A 17,733-nucleotide genomic window follows, 5' to 3' on the forward strand; every position below is an offset into this window, starting at 1 on the left:
CTTTAGTATAAGCGGAGACGGAGTGGAGACGGATGTCGGTGTCTGAGCAATATAAGTTGCTATTGCACAATCGCGCTGATGGGGCAGGCTCCACAGAAACGACACTCGATGGCACGGCCCAAACTGCCGACAAGGCTCAGACGATACCAATCAAGTTGACCGGAGACCGACAGCCGACAAGACATAATTAACATGGGCGATCTAGACCATTTCCAAAGGAGCATCCACCTCCTACCGCTGTAGTGCCGTGCCAACCCCGAAGGGGGGCAAGATATTTGCTCTTGTGGTACGGGTGACCAGCAGGGGGAAGCAGGAGTGCATTCTCCGAGACGCTTGATTTTATCCAGCTGGAGAGTTAGTCTGGAAAGGACAAGAGTAGCTGCATCGCTACCGCCAATGGTCTCACTCCCATCATATATGAGGATCTAGGCTCCTCCCACGTCTTCCTCCTCCGCCGCCTGCAAAGACAGACGACAAGCCAAGAAACATACTGAATCAGAGAACCCGTGTTTACTAGTACATGGAAACGGAACGAAACAAGCCAAAGAAATCATCTTAATCATGGGCGAAACGACCTCGCCGTCGGTCTCGAGACCCAATATCATCTTCATTATGGCCGACGACCATGCGTCCAAGGCTATCAGCTGCTACGGAGCTGGCATCAACCACACGCCAAACATTGACCGCTTAGCAACCGAGGGGATGAAGTTCAATCACTGCTACGTGACGAACTCGATCTGCACGCCATCTCGGGCATCTATTCTGACCGGAACCTACAACCATGTCAACGGAGTGATGACCCTTGACAATCATGTATGTGTCACTCCCCTTTCATACGACAAGAGCGGAGAATGCGGCATGCTTGCTCTTCATGTAAGGAGAAGAATCCTGACTCCGGGAGCTAGATCAACAAATATATACCCAATGTCGCAAAACATCTGCGCTCGGCAGGCTATCAAACTGCTATGGTTGGCAAATGGCATCTTGGAGAGGGTACTGCTCATGAACCATCCGGATTTGACTACTGGTGCGTCCTCGTATTGTAGGCACTATACAATTTACTGCACGAAGCTGTCGGACTCATGAGAACCGTAGATGCCACTGCTAATATAATGGTACTGTTGTCCACAGGTCGGTCTTACCGGGTCAAGGCGACTATTGGGACCCGGAGTTCATCGAGCCTTCTGGCAGCAAGATTGAGGAAGGCTACGTCTCCGACATTATTACAGACAAATGCCTGCAATGGATAGGATCGCGGGACAGGACACGGCCGTTTTTCCTCATGTCTCATCAAAAAGCTCCTCACCGCTCATGGGAATGCGACATCAGGCACAAACACCTGTACACGGAACCAGTCCGCCTTCCTGACACGTTCACTGACGACTATAAGAACCGAGCGAAAGCGGCCAAAGTGGCCAAGATGCGGGTCGCCGAAGACTTGACTTACCAGGACCTGGGCCTGGTCCAACCGGACGGTGGGCGACGGGTGGGAGAGAAGGTGCAGCAGGAGAAAGGGGCCAGCGAGCGCAAGATTCCCGCACCGTCGGACGAGACAGGTGTGAAATCCCTGCGGCTGATAGACAAGGATGATGGGACCGCTTTCACGTTCAACTCCGCCGCCAAGCTCGCCGAGTTCAAATTCCAGCGGTACATGCAGCGGTATCTGCGCACCATCCAGTCCATCGACGACAACGTCGGTCGACTTCTACAATACCTGGACGACGAGGAAGGAGGCTCGTTGAAAGGAGACACGATGGTCATCTACACGTCCGACCAAGGCTTCTTCCTCGGCGAGCACGGCTGGTTCGACAAGCGCTTCATGTACGAAGAATCCTTCCAGATGCCCTTCTTGATCCGCTACCCGGCCGAGATCGCCCCGGGCTCAGTCTGCAACGACATCATCTCTAACGTCGACTTTGCGCCCACGTGGCTCGACTACGCGGGGCTGACGATCCCGAACTACATGCAAGGCGTGTCGTTTCGGGTCCTGCTGCGCGGCGGTGGCGTCGTCCCCGCGCCGCGAGACTGGCAACAGGTCGCCTACCACCGATACTGGATGCACAACGACATCATCCACCAAGCCTACGCGCACTACGGCGTCCGCAACCAGCGCTACAAGCTCATATACTGGTACAACGAGGACTTTGGAGTCTCGGGCGCGCGTCCCAGTCCGCCCGGCGACGAGGACAAAGAATGGGAGCTCTTCGACTGCGACATGGACCCGCTCGAGCTGTTCAACGTCTACCACGACCCCCGGTATCAAGATGTGGTGAAAGAAATGACGCGTCTGTTGGAGATGAAAATGGCCCAGATCGGTGACGAGCCTGTCCACCCTCGTGCTTTGACCGCCAAACTGTGACACAAGATATACGCGCCCAAAGCTCCATGTAGAAGACACGCGAGCTGGTATTTTCGCCTCCTTCTTCTGCCGAGGGTGTTTTCCCAGAACCGCATTCCTCACTAGTTGTGTTCTCGGAATGTCAACTATGGTGACCGATCTTTGACACATTACCTGAGGTCTAGAATAGCGAAAATAGACGAATGCATCATTCACATTGAATAAACCTGTGTTACAAGTACCAAGTACTAATAACATGTAATAATACTGCAGGGGCCTAGTTACCGTTTTTGGAAAGGCCCCACATTTACTACCCCCCAGGGTCGCAGCCTCGCAGCCTTGGGCGGCGAGTTGCGGGCAAACTGCATACGGAATACACAGTAGAACTGTTACTGGGAATTCAAGCCAGCCGCTCCTCTCACCTCAAGTCCCTACTAAGCTCTCCTACATAACGTCGTTCCCCTAGACCATTTTCCTAGGAGGCATTGTCTCCTCACCCATGACTGCATGCACGACACTTCCTCTCTTCTGCTCGTAATCTCTCAAGGTTCCCGTTCCTTCGACCGTTTCATGGACCACACCCTCCTCAAAGACGTCGACGTGCGTGCTCGCGAACTTCCGCGCACTTACGCCTCTCTCAAACAGAAGATCCAGCTCTGCAAAACTGCGACCTGCCGGCTCCGGAACGCGGAAATACGTGTAGATGATGCAAAAGAAGCAGATCCCCGCCCAGAAGAAACCCGCGTAGTTGCCCCAGTTCCACTCACCTGGGTTGAGCATGTATGGCGTCAGGACGGAGCAAACAATTCCAACCACGTTGTACAAGTTGCGACCCAAGACGACGGTTTTGATTTGGAGACGGCGCGTGGACAGTTCGGCGACGAGAGAGTAGCAGACAGTGCCTACAGTAAGTTGATAACACAGCGCCCATACCAGCATGATCGATCCCGTAGCTAGCGCAGCCGAGTCTCTGTGAGCGTCAGGAACGAGCCCTAAAAATCCCATGATGAAGAGCATGGAGAATAAGCCGCACAGGCCGTAGAGGTAGAGTGATCGGCGCCCGATGCCCAAGGTCATCAGGAACCAGGCACCAAATACGCCGGCCATGTTGATCCCGTATTGGCCGAGGGCGAAGTCATAGGATTTGCTCGTCGCTAGGCCGGCTTGTTCGAGGAAATATGTCGAGTATCCGGAGAAAGAGTTGCCGGAGAGGTTCTGGATGGCCCAAACCATGCACACAATTTCAGTCCGTCGCAAATCTGATCCCTTGAAGCAGTCCCAGTACGTCGCGCCTCTTGTGATCTTTTCTTCTAGCGCGGTTGTGTGCACCATCATCGCAATCGTTTCGTCGGCATCAAAGTCGGTTTCTCGATTGAGCGAGGTCAGTCGAAGCAGTGATTTCTTTGCGTCATCAATACGGCCTTTGCGGACAAGCCACCAGGGTGATTCTGGAGCCAAGAAAATTCCAACTAGGAGTGGTGCAGGCCACATCCATTGAAGGGCGTATGGTATCCGGTATGACCACTGATCGTCTCGAGGCAACATAGACTTGATAACTCCTATCCCCACGACCTGCCCGAGGCCCCAGCAGAAGTTCACATAGGTTGTTAGATACCCTCGGAGTGCAACGGGACAGACTTCCGAGGCGTATGTTATGCTAATCACGTGACAAGTCAGTATAGCGGTTTTTGGGAAATTTCAACAACCCCAGACATCTAGAACGAAAATAAAGGACGGGAACACCAACGTAAGAGTTTGGAAGATTCCCCAGGGGATGCCGCAAAGGATCTCTGCGACCTGTAGAGCCTCCACGGTCTGTGCGGTGAAGAAGATAGCCGTAAAGATGATGATCAGGGTCAGGCAAGTCATGACGGTGTAGCGGTAGCCGAAACGCTCAGAGACGATGCCGTTGATGAAGAGACCAATGATTTCACCGACGTTGGCGCCGTTGCTGAGGCCTGATTGCCAGGGGGCGGGAATCTGGTAGCTGCCATCGGGGAGTTGTTCGCCGTATTTCTTCCGGAACTGAGGGAATGCATCTGGGAAAACAGGCATCAGAAAGTCAAGAACTAGACAAGGACAAACAGCTCTTCGAGACCGTGGAGCATGATTAGAACTCACAGAAGTTGCTCAACAAGCAGACATCATAGCCCTCCATACAGATGCAGGTCGAGATCAAGATGCTCCAACCAACGGCTTTGGGATAGAGCTTGATGCCCTGCCACAAGCTCATCTTGTGCTCTTTTTCGGTGGCGCTCTGAGCATTTTGGATGATATTCTCAAAGGTCTTCTGGTGCTCGAGCTCATCCTGTGCGACTTGCTCTGCGGGGCCGTGGGACGGTTGAGACGAGATGACATTCTCCTCGATCGCCTTTTCCGACATGATTGAAGGTCGGTTCCACGTGAGCTTGTTTTCGCTTTGATTTTGCCAATTGAAGGGGACAAACAAGAATGGTTTTGTGGGGGATGGTAAAGGTGGTGGGTAGATATCGAGGTGAAGGGTGACCTCTGGCAGCCCTCTTGGCGAGACAACCTGATCAAGAACAGGACAGAGAGCAAAATAATGGTCCGATGGTAGATTTGAGTGAACAGGATCTCTTTCACCCCGCGCTGATCGTCCGACCAGCTTCTCTTTATATCCTTGTGCAGACTCTAGTCTGCGGGGGGACGAAGATCCCACGTTGCACTGCTTTTCCGGGGTAAGTGCAAGTGCTGTTGGTCTGGGGATTCTGACGTTCGAGAAGGATCAGATGTCCATGGGGGGTAACTGCCAGATTTGTGAAGAAAGAGTAAGTGGGATCTGATCCTGGACATTGCCGTGAGAAAGCTCAAAGGTCGAGGTTGACAGACAGCCAGGAGTCACGCGGTCTGGGCCCATGGACCCAACGATACATACTCCGTCCATCCATCCATAGCCACCGCCAAAGAAGTATATTTTTCCACTTCTCAGTTCCCCAACTATGGCTTCTCCATCCAATGGGACATGGAAGAATCGGCTCTGTCCCATTATCGCACGGGGGCTTCAGACGGTTTCCATTCTCCATTCCAGCTGCGGTGGCCAGTGTCAGACGCGAAAAAGTGGTCTCGTTGGGTTGGGACCCATGCATACAAAACATGATAGTCGACCCTAAGCGACGGCCAGCTCCACCCCAATTTTCGCAAGGTAGTATCGCACAACATGAAAAATCCGGATCTAGCACCAACTCGGACCATGCAGGTGAGCAAACGAACCACGAAGATCAGGACGTCACTGCGCCAATGCCGGATTGGACGGTGCGTGGTGCAGTCGCCAATCAGGCCCACGGCGCGAGTTCGTGCTTCCATCGCTTCTTCGTCTCAAGCAAGCCGCTCGGACATGGACCGGCGATCACACCCACGATACCAGCGCCGGGGTGGTGGCGGCAGATGCCCATTTTCCCCTTTCGCCCTTTGACTGCAACCCGGTCAATTGCCGACGACATTACCATACCGTAGCGCGACGGGCCGCAACGGTGCTTGTTACAAGAGTGCCTGTTTGATTTGAAGGTCGAGCGTTTTGACTTCTGACGGATTCTCACCGCTGCTGTTACTTCTGCCGATGCCGACGCCGACAATTTCCGCAATCATCTGTCTGACAGGGGTACACTTGGCACCTATATTCCTCGGCTATATAGACCGAACGAGGCTTCGAAAGGGGTTTACTCGCATATGAAGTATACAGACTTACATACGTACCTATCGCAAACCAAGTCACCCAAAAACATCAAGACCCACAGTGCCCAACTCGAAGCCCTACGACAACAAGTGCAGGCCGAGATTTCAAGTCCATCCGGCAGGATCAGGCCCCGTCCTCGGCCTCGAGTGTCCCAGGACGTTGAATATATGCCCTGCCAGCATCAGAGAACATCGATGCTGCGGAGCAACCAATTGAGCATAAGGCCACTGACCCAACCGAACCAGCCACCTACCACCAATCGATCTCAGGGCCGGGCGCGATTGATAGGGCCTATAGATGACAAAGTATAATCTCTCCAAAAAGACGGCACCTGGAGCACCGTCCCACCACCAAGGTAATAGCCATATATAAAGTATATACCATTGCAGCAAATCGAGCAATTTCCCCCTTGTGTCAGGACTAAAGGCACTCCGTGTGCTCCGTACATGCACGAGACGAATGATTAATTACCGTGCAGAAAAAAGAAATGGCGAGTGACCGTCCAAACTAAACCCGGGGAATCTCTACAGGTACATAATAATATCTAAGCAAATCTGCCAGGCTCGGCGTTCTGCTTGCTAGTGTCTACACACGGGAGTGGCGTGTGCATGTGCCTGTCACAAGTTTGCGCGTCTGGATTTGCCCTCCGCAGGTCGATCCAGAGGCAACTAGGTAACTACGGAGGACAGACAGTATCCCCATATACGTAGCTAGGACTTGGGGGGACGGAGTACATTATGTACCCAGTACGTGTCACACGGCTTGCGCGACGGACATTGTGCCACTGCGGAATGCAGGATGCCATTCAAACACACCGCAGACAAATCCATCCGCGGGCGTCAGAGGACATAACTAATCGACCAGAACGGTTCGACGAACGATATGATGGGCACTGGCTGGACGAATCCAATGCAATGAGATTGAGTTATCCAGCCGATATGGGGCGCTCACGTTCAATCCATGTGCCTGTTGCCTGTCCTTCCTTCTCTTCCCATGAGATGGTTTCCTAGATTTGGGTGTTCCCCCAAGTAAAATAGCATATCTGCCTCCCTGCGCCAACCTTGCTTGCCACCTGCTCTCTGTCCCCCCCCCCCCCAAAAAAACAAAAAAAAAAAAAACAAAAAATCGTACACATGCCTCAAACCTAGGGTAAATAACATTTTGGACCAATTCCCCCAAACTTTCCGGTCTGCCTTTCAAGACTGACCCAACACTTCAATACCCGCTGCGCCGACCTGGACAATAGGCCTGCTGGGCAACGTGCTGCTGGCCTTTCTTTTCTCCGCTCCTCCTCTCGATTTCCTATCCCCGCCATTCTCTGGCATTCGCAGTTCGAGCGGACTGAAAGGATAATCAAAAATGACGGCCTCGTACCGGTTCTGCTGACACAGATTCTCCGCCTCGCGTTGCAGCATCTCAGCGTCCACTTTTAAGCTGAAGTCGATCAGATAGCAAAAGGTGATTTCCAGCCGGCCCAACTCGCCCTCTGACACGCCTCCGACTTTACTAAAGCGGGCGTGGGGCCATGACAGGTCTTCGAGCGCCTTCATGGCTACTCGCAGAGTGGCCAGCAGCAACCGATGCACATTTCGCGGGGTGACGGGCAAGATCTTCTCTGTTATGGCTAGACGGGTGATGTAGAGCGAGGCCGCCAAATACACCGCGGTTGACATGGGACAGTATTTGTGCATGCGCATGAGATAGTCTTCGGTGGAAATGGGAGGCGGTCGTTTCGAGTAGAACTTGCGCGCCAGAGCTCCATGCTGGATGTACAGAGGCTGGGCGTTGGCACCGATGATGTTGGCGGCCGCGGTGGGTTCGTGCTCATGTGCTTCAGGTGACCCTATGGGTGTCTTCACAAACAGCACTCCATCGATATGTTCCTGATGTGAAGCAGACTCCGCCGGCCGGAGCTTGACGTTTTCCTTCTTGGGCGTATGCGTGGCAGTGGCGGGTGTCATCGACTCGCGCAGCCTCGAGAGACTTCGCACGGGGGAAGCCCCTCGACTCCGAGCCGGCGGCGTGGGAGGAACGTCGCCGGTCAATTGAACGAGGGTGTCGATGCTCCGACACAACAGTTTCAGCGCCGCCACAGGTTCCAGCTTGAAAATATCCACATTCTCGGGAGCGAGATCGTCAAGGCCTTCCAACGACGGACTCTTGATCGAGGGAATAATCCCCTTGTCGTTCTCAGGCTCCGGAGGGGCAGGTAGTTTTGGCAACGACGACAACGATGACGACGACGACGTCGTCGTCGTTGTGCCCGCAGCTTCCTCTTTCTGCTCGCCCTGGTTCTCTGAATCCCCCATGACGTGCGTCGCGCAGATGTGTATTCTTTTCTTCTTCTGATCAGCCCACCTCGATCATGGGTGGAGAGACAGGGTCGGCTGCTGGGATCTGGTTTGGGCGGCGAGTGTTCCGCCACATGGTCAAGCTCGGGTCCAGGCGCAGATTGTGCTCCCCAGGGAGCTGCTGTGTGCCTTGTGCAGAGTCGCGGGTATGAGAACTGCTTGCGAACTCAGCAACGAGGGCGTCGGCAAATTGCAATACGGGAAGCGCAGAGAGAGAGAGAGAGAGAGAAAAAAATAAAAATTAAATGGGCGAAAGGCGGGACAGGTGCGGCTTTGACTTTGACCCTTGAAGGTGCTGAGCACGGCTGAGACCAGGATGAATAAAGCGCGGAGCTCGGAAAGAAGGAAGCGTCGCCATTCACAGACCCTGTTGTGTGAGTAAAGAAAAAACGATCAGCCTTGGGCCGGCAGGAGGACAGGGCTGCGCAACAGGATCTCAAGGGTGTCTGGTGTTTTGAGATGAGGGGGGATGGGGAGATGGAGGATTGGAGTGTGTAGGTATTGACGATGGTTTCTGTTGTTCCCCCCCTGTGGCAGGGAGACCGAAAGGCAGACCGAAAGGCAGACCAAAGGACGATCCCAAGATGATGAATAGGAGACGAAGAGTTATATCTCTAGCCAGATGTTGTAGTGCGTGTGTGTGTGGTTAGGTATTACAGCACACAACAATGGAGCCTGAATCTATAATAGTAAACTGCGTGCGTGTTTGCTGCCGATTCCCCAGAGGGAAAAAAAAAAAAAGGTCAACGTGTCACGCGCCCCCACGACGAAGATGCGACTTTGAGCGAGATCCAAGGCTCTTGGGGCTTTTTGCCCCTTCGCCTCCCACACACAATGTTGCTCCATCCCAATCTCCCTTACGCTCCGTTAAAAGGCACCTCGAATTGTTGCGTGTCTTTAGCTCCTGGGTCAGCAACCCGCTCACTCCATGCTCCAATGGTGTACACCACATAAACTGCTTCTCTGGTGATCAGCGGCCGCTTCTAGACCTCGGGCTGTAGCCGGCACCCCCCAACTGGTACAACGCTGCATCTCCAGACAGACCATGAGGGACCCGAGGACCCAAGCTCCACCCATCAGCTGTCCTGGCCGTTCTTGTGGGTAATACTGTACGACATTCTTTATCGATACGGACAAGTAGAGAAGGTCTCGACCAATGTTCCAAATGCTCCGTTGTCGCCACAGGCCTCGCGTGTCTACATACAAGATCTACTAAATTGCCCCCCTCTCTCGTACTGACCAACCTCTTTCATCCATAACCTATTCACAATCCTTTCCTCGGAACCAAAAAGAGAAAGAAAAAAAAAAATCAAAAATCACTGACCGTGTGCCGCGGCCTGCCCTAATGAATGACAAGATTTGGAAACCTCTTAAGGCACAAAATTGTTGCTGGTGGAGACCGTCACTTCAGCCACGAATGATATATGTATCCCTTGAGAAACTTCCCAAACCCCTCCAGAACGCCGCTCCTCCTTTCCCTGCTTTGCAGCAATACCCTCCGATTTATATTAAACCCCGCCCATGATCTCCCCAAACCCTGGTCCACCCTGGATTGCCTGCCAAAAACTACTACCGTCGTTGTCTTCGGTCTCGGTCTCGGTCATTCTCGTCGTCGACGATGATGATGCTTTGTCGCCGAGCACGTCTGTCCCCTGTCGCAGGTCGTCGATCCTCTCGAGCTTGCTGACTGCGCAGATGCTCGTAGTCATCCCGAGCCCGATCCAAAGCTGACCGTTTGGGTTCGCGGATTGGCAAAACAGTTGGCACAACGGCTGGCGGGTTGTGGACGACAACTCCCTGGCGTTCACGTGGTCGTCGAGCTTCCTCCCTCTCCTCCTGCTTGAGCCGCTTCTCGCGGTCGGCAAGCTCTCGTTCACGTTTCTCCAGGGACCTTTGGCGTTTTTCAAACTCAAGGTCAGCCTTGAGTCGATCGGCCTTTTCTTTCTCGGCGGCAGCAGTAAGCTCTGCCTGTCGGCGCTTACGCTCTTCCCTCTCTAAGTCATCACGCAACTTCTGGACTTCCCGATCTGGTCGGACACGGTCGTATTCCCGTCGCACGCCATCGCGATCATCGTCGACGAGCGCTCCGGTCATATAGAACTTGCCACTGTCGCGCTTTCGTGGCGGGGAGGGGCTTTCCACCTTGGGGTGAGCGTCCTCATCATCGAGATGCTCATGGATGACCTTGACCTTATGGTGCCGCGGAGACCGTTTCTCCACAACATACTCGATCGGATCATCCTCGCCCTGCTGCTTGGTCTTCGGTGGCAGCTTCGGAGGCAGAGGGGTGTAAATGTTGTCTTCCAGGTTGGACGACATGGTGCGATATGGGCCTCGCGGAGGCGAAGGAGGTGGAGGAGGGGGACTCCAACTACGCCGCTCTGGGCGACGACTTCGAACGGGTACCTCTTCAATGATATGGACTTTCTTCTTGCGAGTCCGGAAGAGGTTGTAGAGCTTTGATCCAATTGTCAGTCGCTCTCTCTCCGGCGAGGTCGTTCGAACCAGGCGGTAAGTACGCACCTGAGGGCTTCTTTCAATGAAGATGGGTTCACGTGAGTACTCGTCGTGGCTTCTCCGGCGCCTCTCAGACATTCAAGGGTCGGTGGGGAGGGGTGCTGGAAGGCTGTCTTTGTGACGAGGACCAAGATATCGAACTCGTATCTCCGGATAGTTTGGTAGGTTTGAGTTGAATAATGAAAGGAAATATCAGTCGCCAAGGACACTGATTGAGTTTGTTTGATGCGGCCGTGTCTTTGTCAAGAGAGAAGAAAAAAACAGGACTTTGATGGATGCCTGGATTCATATATGGGTGCCGGTACGAGACATTGTGAGGGATGGGTCAGGTTATATCCCTATGCAACCACAGTGGTTACAAAGAAGCAGCTCGAATGCCGGTCAGCAGCATAGTGTAGGCCCGTGCAAACAAGAACGCTTGCGACAACTATATTGCTCTTCCGAATTCAAGGCTGTGACCTGGACCAGGTGATTCGTTGTGCGCACAGCTATGATTTTCCGCTAAGTTCGCAGAAACAATGAGATGGATGTGTGGGCTGGACTCCCAGGCCGGAGGGAGATATGAGAGTCGTTGATTGGTGACTTCGGGGTCGAAAGCAAGGGGTGAGATCCTTCGGCCCAACGCACGGCTGAGAGATCATGGTACAATGTCTAACGGCTCAAGAGCATGACGGCATTTTGGGCAGAGTTTTTCACCGTGGTTCGCATGAGTAGATAAGGCGGCCGGAGGGGATTTTGGTTATGGATGGTGCTTTGGTCCAGGGAGTGGGAGAGAAGGCCCCAGCCTGGTCCGACTTGTGCTCATGCGGTGGGCATGAACAAGACAGATACTCCCGTGCTTGGCAGACACAGATGCCCATTTTCCCACCTGATCTTCTTCTGCTCATGGGGCTATCTTTTTTCTCCCATCTTCGTCGGCCCCCTTAATGGTGTGGTTTCGTTTGGCGTCCCAGTGGCGGTCATCACACCGGTGGCGGCGAATTATGTCAGCGATCTGGGGAATTCGGCCAGAGCACGGACGGTCCACCATTTTCTTCAAGACATTTCCGGCCCTGTGGCTCTTCCTGCGATGAGAGCAAGGGGGGCGCCCGCGGTGATGCAACCGTAATAGGAGAAGGGGAAGAAGGAAAAGGGAGGGATGTGGCCTCAGCCAGAGCCATTCTGTGGCTGTGCGGCCCCCAATTGGCGATTTTAGGCTCCTACGGCAAAACGAAAACACTACGAGTCGCCAAATCGCCTTCGTCGCCTTGCTTGTGCACAGCCACCACCGCCTGACCTGACTTGGCGTCATCGAGAGAATTAATCGGGGCTTTATCATTCGGTTAGATCCGGAGAGTGGGCAGGGAGGCCAGGGGATGCAATCCCCAATGCGAATGTTTTTGAAACATGCCTGCAAGGAAGCGCCTCTGGATGGTTGCCAATCATTCCTCCCCCCCCTCGAAGCAGCGGTCAAGCTTTCCGTGACTCACGATCGGCCATGGTGACCTTCGAGGCTTGACTGACGGCTTTAGACCCGGATTGGCTACATTGCTGTTCCCCTTGATAACGGCTTCATCCGCATTGACCCGCTGGAATGGTGATTTTGCTAGTTTCCTCGCAAAACTCCCGTGCAGAACATGTGTTTGAGGGTGGAACAGTCAACTGACCACTAAGAGAATACATAACAAGTACTTACGATTTACTCTGGACTGTGTGAAAGTGCGTCCCGGGGAATCGGTTGAGGAAAGTATGCCAGGGGGTTGCAGTTCCCTGTCGCGCTGAAAGGCCAGGTTTATTGGGATGGTTTGCGGCGCCAACCGAGTACCCAGTACACCAGCGGTGGCTGAGGAGTTTGGCAAGGCTGACAGGAGCCATTTGTCAATGCAAATTCGTTTTGTCTGACGGGTCAGTTACCCTCCATGGTCAAACCTATCTCGCTACGTACGTTGCATATCTCAGCGCTGTTCAATACACTCTGATACTGTCAGACGGTGCGAATTCGGCTTCAGTCTGACCCCCTCTCGGAGAGCGTCAAACCACCCCCTGTCTCTCTTTTGACAGCAAAACCCAAGTCCCGCTCGAGAGGAACTTTATCACACCATAAATATGCTTGTCCAAGTAGATCCCACACCATTTGATCATGTCCACCAAGTAGCTTCCTTGGCTTCTCAGGAATCTGCAAGGCTGATCTCTGCATGGCGCTGCGGGTGGCGATAAACCGGCAATTCAGCAATCCGCAAGAGAACGCACAGTGGTGAGATTGCGAGTAAAATGTTGTTCAGGCTGCAAGGGAGCCGGGATAGAGTGTTCCGGCGACTGCCCTCCGTGCTGTAACGAGAAGGTCCATGCAGTGGCGGAATCTGATGGAATATCTCCCCGAGCCAGCATGTGCTGTCGATGCTTCCACTGCTACGACTCCTCAGCCTTGCAGCCTCGTCGGCGAATCGATCAAGTCACAGTCTTATAGCGCACATCTTGAGATTACTGCTCACTCTTCATCTCGTTAAATCATTATTTTGATGTTCTGTGTGTGGCCCCTATACAGATGCCTGCTTGCTTTCCCATAACAATGCAAGACAGCCCCGAAGCACGAGGCTCCCTGCAGGAGTGCAACCAATAGTAGCAACCACAATGACGAACTCCTCTTTTCCACGCAGAATACAAAAAGAAACTATGAAGGTCTGGCTCTCTATTCTCTAAGAAGCCGACGAGAAGCCGAAAAAGGTAAAAGTCGCTCGCAGGGCTTGTGCATGAGGGAGAAGAAAAAAAGAAAAGACAAACAAAAACAAAACTCCAGATATCTTGAACTCCAACGGCGCGAAAAAGGAAAGAAGGGGTAACGACCGAGAACAGAGCCTAATGAGCCCAACTGCCCTTCCTTGCTCTCGCGCCCCAGTCCTCATCTGCACCCAAACATGCGCGCCTTCGGTCGTCTGCGAAATTCGGACTCTGCCGGGCCCATTCTCTTACATAGAGCCTCAGCGCCTCCCATCGTTTGCACTTTCCGATGACTTCGGCTTCATCCCAGCCACCGCCCTCTGGAGCACCCACGTACCCTTTGGCATCGACATTGTTATCATCCTTGCGCAGTTCTTCTATAGGAATGCGAGAAATCTTGCTGAGTTCTTCATCAAACATATGTGCAAGACTGGGGTATCCTAGGCTCAGATAGTTGTATATCTGGGTAATCACACGGTTGGGGAATTCGTCTTCGATTTGTTTTTCAATTCGCAGCTTTTTGTCAATCGTGCTGGTGAACTGGTCCTCCCCGTCTTGACTGCGTGGTGGGGTCAATGGCAGATAGCATAAGCCCGAGAGGGGTTGTCGGCGCCGTCCAGGAGTTTGATATCCCCGACCAGGCGTGTTGGCCTCAAATGGGTTGTTTCTTTCTCCCGCCGGAGTTACAGGCGAAGGTGTTTGAATGCCGCTGCGCAAGCCGTTTTGGGGACTCCGAGGTTGCCACAACCCTGCTTGGCACATGCCCATCCATAGCCCTTCGCCCGTGTTGTTCTCATGCTTCTTGTGCGCTTTCCAGAGATGAGGACTACTAGGTTCCGTCGACTCATCGTCGCTTTCTGCATTTCTAGGTCTTGGAGGTTGATCGGGGTCGCAGCGCGTCATCTTCGGCGAGATAGTGAACGGGAAGACGAGACTGCCGCCTAACATTGGAGGTGACGCAGCAGCCCTCATACGGGCCAGTTCTGGGTCTTCCTCCTCTGCTCGGGGCTTCTTCGTTCTCTTCAATCCTTTCGCCTCCAATGCATGCCGAGTCGCCAACGCTGCGGCACTGAACCGGCTTTGACCGGCGGTATCAGCTTTTAGCTCCTGTTTGGCCGCTTCTAATTGCTCGTGATGTTTTCGCATATTCTCCAGCTCCAAATTCAGTTCTGCAGCGGACGACCTTCGGAACGTGCGAGCATCAGCCCCCTTTTCGCCTTGAAACATTGGCACTGGTAAAGGGCCATCTTCATCATCCTCACGCGAAATGGCAAAGTGATCCACGGGCTCATGTGGTCGTTCATTGATGTAGGCGGCCATTGCCTGCTCCTCTAACTCCTTCTCGCTCACCGTTTCGGCAGCCAAGCGAAGAACATATTCAGTATAGCTGTCCTTTGCACTGGGTGGTGCTCTCTTGGCAACTGATTCCACGGATGAAGGAGAGTCGCTCAGTGAGGGTGCTTCAGAGTCGTCATCTTCTGAAGTCGACTCGATTATGGGCAAATCAGGAACAGCAAACGAATGCTGGCGCAAGGCCTCTGGGGTTTTCCGAGCCAGAGCGGCCGCCGAGAAGCGTGATTCTTCAACCCCAGAAATCTCCTCAGGCTGTTCTTCTTCTTCTTCCGGTGGAGGAGAGGGCGCCCGTCGACTCGGCGGAGGTGATGGCCTAGCTTCAGGAGTAGGGAGGTGCACGCGTCGATAGGAGCCTTTGGCGGTCTCTAACAGTTCCGGCGAGAATTTCCGGGGACCGGTCGAAGCTCTACTAGAAGCAGAAGAGTCGCCGGTTTTTGGTGGCTCCTCGTCCAAGTCCTCTGGGTCGGGGTCGCGTCTTCTGCTCGTCACTGTACTGGTCTCTATAGGCTCCGGAGCGAACTTCCTTCGAGGACGAGTTGACGTTGTCAGATCTCCGTCCTGCGGTTTCTTTTCCTTGGAACTCCTTGTCGTCGTTTCAACCGGCTCCGGGGCGAATCTCCTACGAGGTTTAGGCGCTGCTTCCTCTTTTAGAAGATTATCTCTGTCCTTGCTATTCCTCGTAGTTGTTTCAATAGGTTCGGGGCTGAATTTCCGTCTTGAAGACCGAGTACTCGTTTCTACAGGCTCCGGTGCAAAGCGTGTGGGTCCTGCAGAAGCTCCGCTACCGTGCACGCCAGAAAGAGAGGGAGGATCGTTCGGCGGCGAGACAGAGCTTGCGCTGGAATCGTTTGAAGGACCACTACCAACTCCCCTGGCCGTCACCGAGTCGTCTATACCATCCACAATATTCTTTTTCCGAGAACTCCTGAAAGTCTCCTCCACCGGCTGAGGCAAGAATCTGCGTGGCTTGGTCTGAGGAGGAGGCATGGGGTTGGTTTGATTTAAAGATGACTTGCTCATAGGAGGTGTGGACGAGGGGTGGTCCGACTGGTTGCGAGTTGATCTTGAGCTTGTGACGGTGGTCTCGACGGGCTCGGGTTTGAATTGCCTGGCTGGAGGCGGGGACGTCGAAGCCATGGTCTAGGCCGCGAGGGTGGTGGATGCCTGTCTCATTTGACAGCCCATGCTTTGCTCTGCTCGGGTTCGTCTCTCGGAAACAGGCGGTTTGCCTCAACTAGGAGCACGCGAGCATGGGACGTAGAGAGAGAATGGTTGCGAGAGGGCCAGGAAATGCGGGGGCGAGATGTTCTAAGAGGAGTAATCGGGTGTATACGGAGGACGTAGTGGTTGTATGAGAGGATGAGGATGTGATAAGGCGGAGAAGGAGAGGAGAGAACGATGGATGGAATGAAACGAACGAACGAACGAATGCGGACAAACAACAAGTTTCCCTTGGTGACGAGGATGCTGATCTGACGGACGCACGGGACTTTGACTTGAGACGCAGGAAGTGCGAACTCAAACATGCAGGACGTGCGTGGGATGGTGTCTTTCTTTTTTTGTTTCTGATTCAGAGAAAGCAATGATGAGCGAACGAACAGGAGGAGCTGTTTTTGGAGAATCGAGGAGAGGGAAATGGAGGTGGAACGATACGAGGTACGAAAGATACAAGTGCTGCGAGTCTTTTGCGCGGCGGCATTTTGGTGGGATGAGCACGAAGGAATGTACTCCGAACATTGTCCATGTACCAGGCAAGCGAAATAACAATGACGACTGCAGATTACACGAGCCAACCAGCCGCGGGCACCACAGGCACCACTGGATCGCCTCCCGGGGGGGGGCCACCAGGGTGGTCTTTAACTGGATCTGCCACTGGTTGGACCCGTAGGTGATCCGTAGGCGACCCGACGAGCGAACGCTCGCCCAATTTCCCCATTTTAGGGACAACGGAAAGGCCTGGCCAGCCTGTAATTAGCTGTGCCTGGGCTCTGGGCTGCATCTCCACCGCTCACTTACGGTCGCCGGGCGGAGGGTAAATCAACCTCAGCACCTCGTCATTGATGGTTCGTTCCTCTTACCACGCTCAGTCGGTTGTTTGTCCTCAATGGTTCCTTTACATACTCCGTCCTGGATGTAAGAGTTCTCCGCTATCCACTCCGTACCAACATGGCGGTGGGAGCCCCAGACTCCAGATCGACACGAATACTAACATGCAAGGTATAGACCAACTGCGAAGGAAGACGCCACTGGAGACTCGAAGTGACTGAGGGCGCAAGTAATTGGCGTCGGGTCGGTCAAAGACATGCATTTCAACACTTCTTCTTTCGCCATATGGTTATCCAACAAACCACAATGCCATGCCTGACTCAGCTTTCTCGGGCTGATTAAACCCGAGTCGAGCCTTTCTTCTTTCCCACCGATGCCACCATGTCTTGCTCATCTCTGCAGGCGGCTCGATCGCCCGGCCACCGCCGTGAACGCCAGGACAAAAGAACCCCGACCTACAGATAACTTCCCCGGATTTCATCCTCGAGGTCGCCAACGAGCTTCATTGGCGGGCGGCTTCCACCGCTCTCTCGATTCAGATCCATCTGCCTTCCTCTCACCCGACTTCTCCCGAACCTTTCAAGGGTCGAGCATCAGATCCATGCACCCTTCCACAGCCACCCATACAGAGGACCTCCAGCTATGCCCAGCTATGCTCAGCTATGCTTCCTCCTGTGCGGGCATCAATAGTTTCAGGCAGACTGCAAAGGAAAGCTACTGCCATAGTCAGTCAGGGG

General features: G+C 53.6%; 5 protein-coding genes across 5 annotated transcripts; 1 reads left to right on the top strand and 4 right to left on the bottom strand.

Annotated features, from left to right (window-relative positions):
* Positions 1 to 561: 561 nt before the first annotated feature.
* A1O5_02312 (uncharacterized protein) lies at positions 562 to 2,359 on the top strand (the record flags this gene model as incomplete). The annotated part of the gene is made up of 3 exons (XM_007742928.1): positions 562 to 813; positions 906 to 1,027; positions 1,132 to 2,359. The coding sequence occupies 3 exons, from the start codon at positions 562 to 564 to the stop codon at positions 2,357 to 2,359; spliced, it is 1,602 nt and encodes a 533-aa protein (XP_007741118.1).
* Positions 2,360 to 2,800: 441 nt separating this feature from the next.
* A1O5_02313 (MFS transporter, SP family, general alpha glucoside:H+ symporter) lies at positions 2,801 to 4,721 on the bottom strand (the record flags this gene model as incomplete). The annotated part of the gene is made up of 3 exons (XM_007742929.1): positions 2,801 to 3,995; positions 4,086 to 4,377; positions 4,460 to 4,721. 3 exons carry the CDS (start codon positions 4,719 to 4,721, stop codon positions 2,801 to 2,803), a joined length of 1,749 nt encoding a protein of 582 aa, XP_007741119.1.
* A 2,507-nt stretch (positions 4,722 to 7,228) lies between these two features.
* Positions 7,229 to 8,341, bottom strand: A1O5_02314 (uncharacterized protein; the record flags this gene model as incomplete). The annotated part of the gene is made up of 1 exon (XM_007742930.1): positions 7,229 to 8,341. The coding sequence occupies one exon, from the start codon at positions 8,339 to 8,341 to the stop codon at positions 7,229 to 7,231; it is 1,113 nt and encodes a 370-aa protein (XP_007741120.1).
* Positions 8,342 to 9,952: 1,611 nt separating this feature from the next.
* On the bottom strand, positions 9,953 to 10,702 carry A1O5_02315 (uncharacterized protein; the record flags this gene model as incomplete). The annotated part of the gene is made up of 1 exon (XM_007742931.1): positions 9,953 to 10,702. The coding sequence occupies one exon, from the start codon at positions 10,700 to 10,702 to the stop codon at positions 9,953 to 9,955; it is 750 nt and encodes a 249-aa protein (XP_007741121.1).
* Positions 10,703 to 13,735: 3,033 nt separating this feature from the next.
* Positions 13,736 to 16,087, bottom strand: A1O5_02316 (uncharacterized protein; the record flags this gene model as incomplete). The annotated part of the gene is made up of 1 exon (XM_007742932.1): positions 13,736 to 16,087. The coding sequence occupies one exon, from the start codon at positions 16,085 to 16,087 to the stop codon at positions 13,736 to 13,738; it is 2,352 nt and encodes a 783-aa protein (XP_007741122.1).
* Between the last annotated feature and the right edge of the window lie 1,646 nt (positions 16,088 to 17,733).

This window comes from Cladophialophora psammophila (genome assembly GCF_000585535.1).
Source record: "Cladophialophora psammophila CBS 110553 chromosome Unknown aczJe-supercont1.3, whole genome shotgun sequence".
Taxonomy (NCBI): Eukaryota; Fungi; Ascomycota; class Eurotiomycetes; order Chaetothyriales; family Herpotrichiellaceae; genus Cladophialophora; species Cladophialophora psammophila.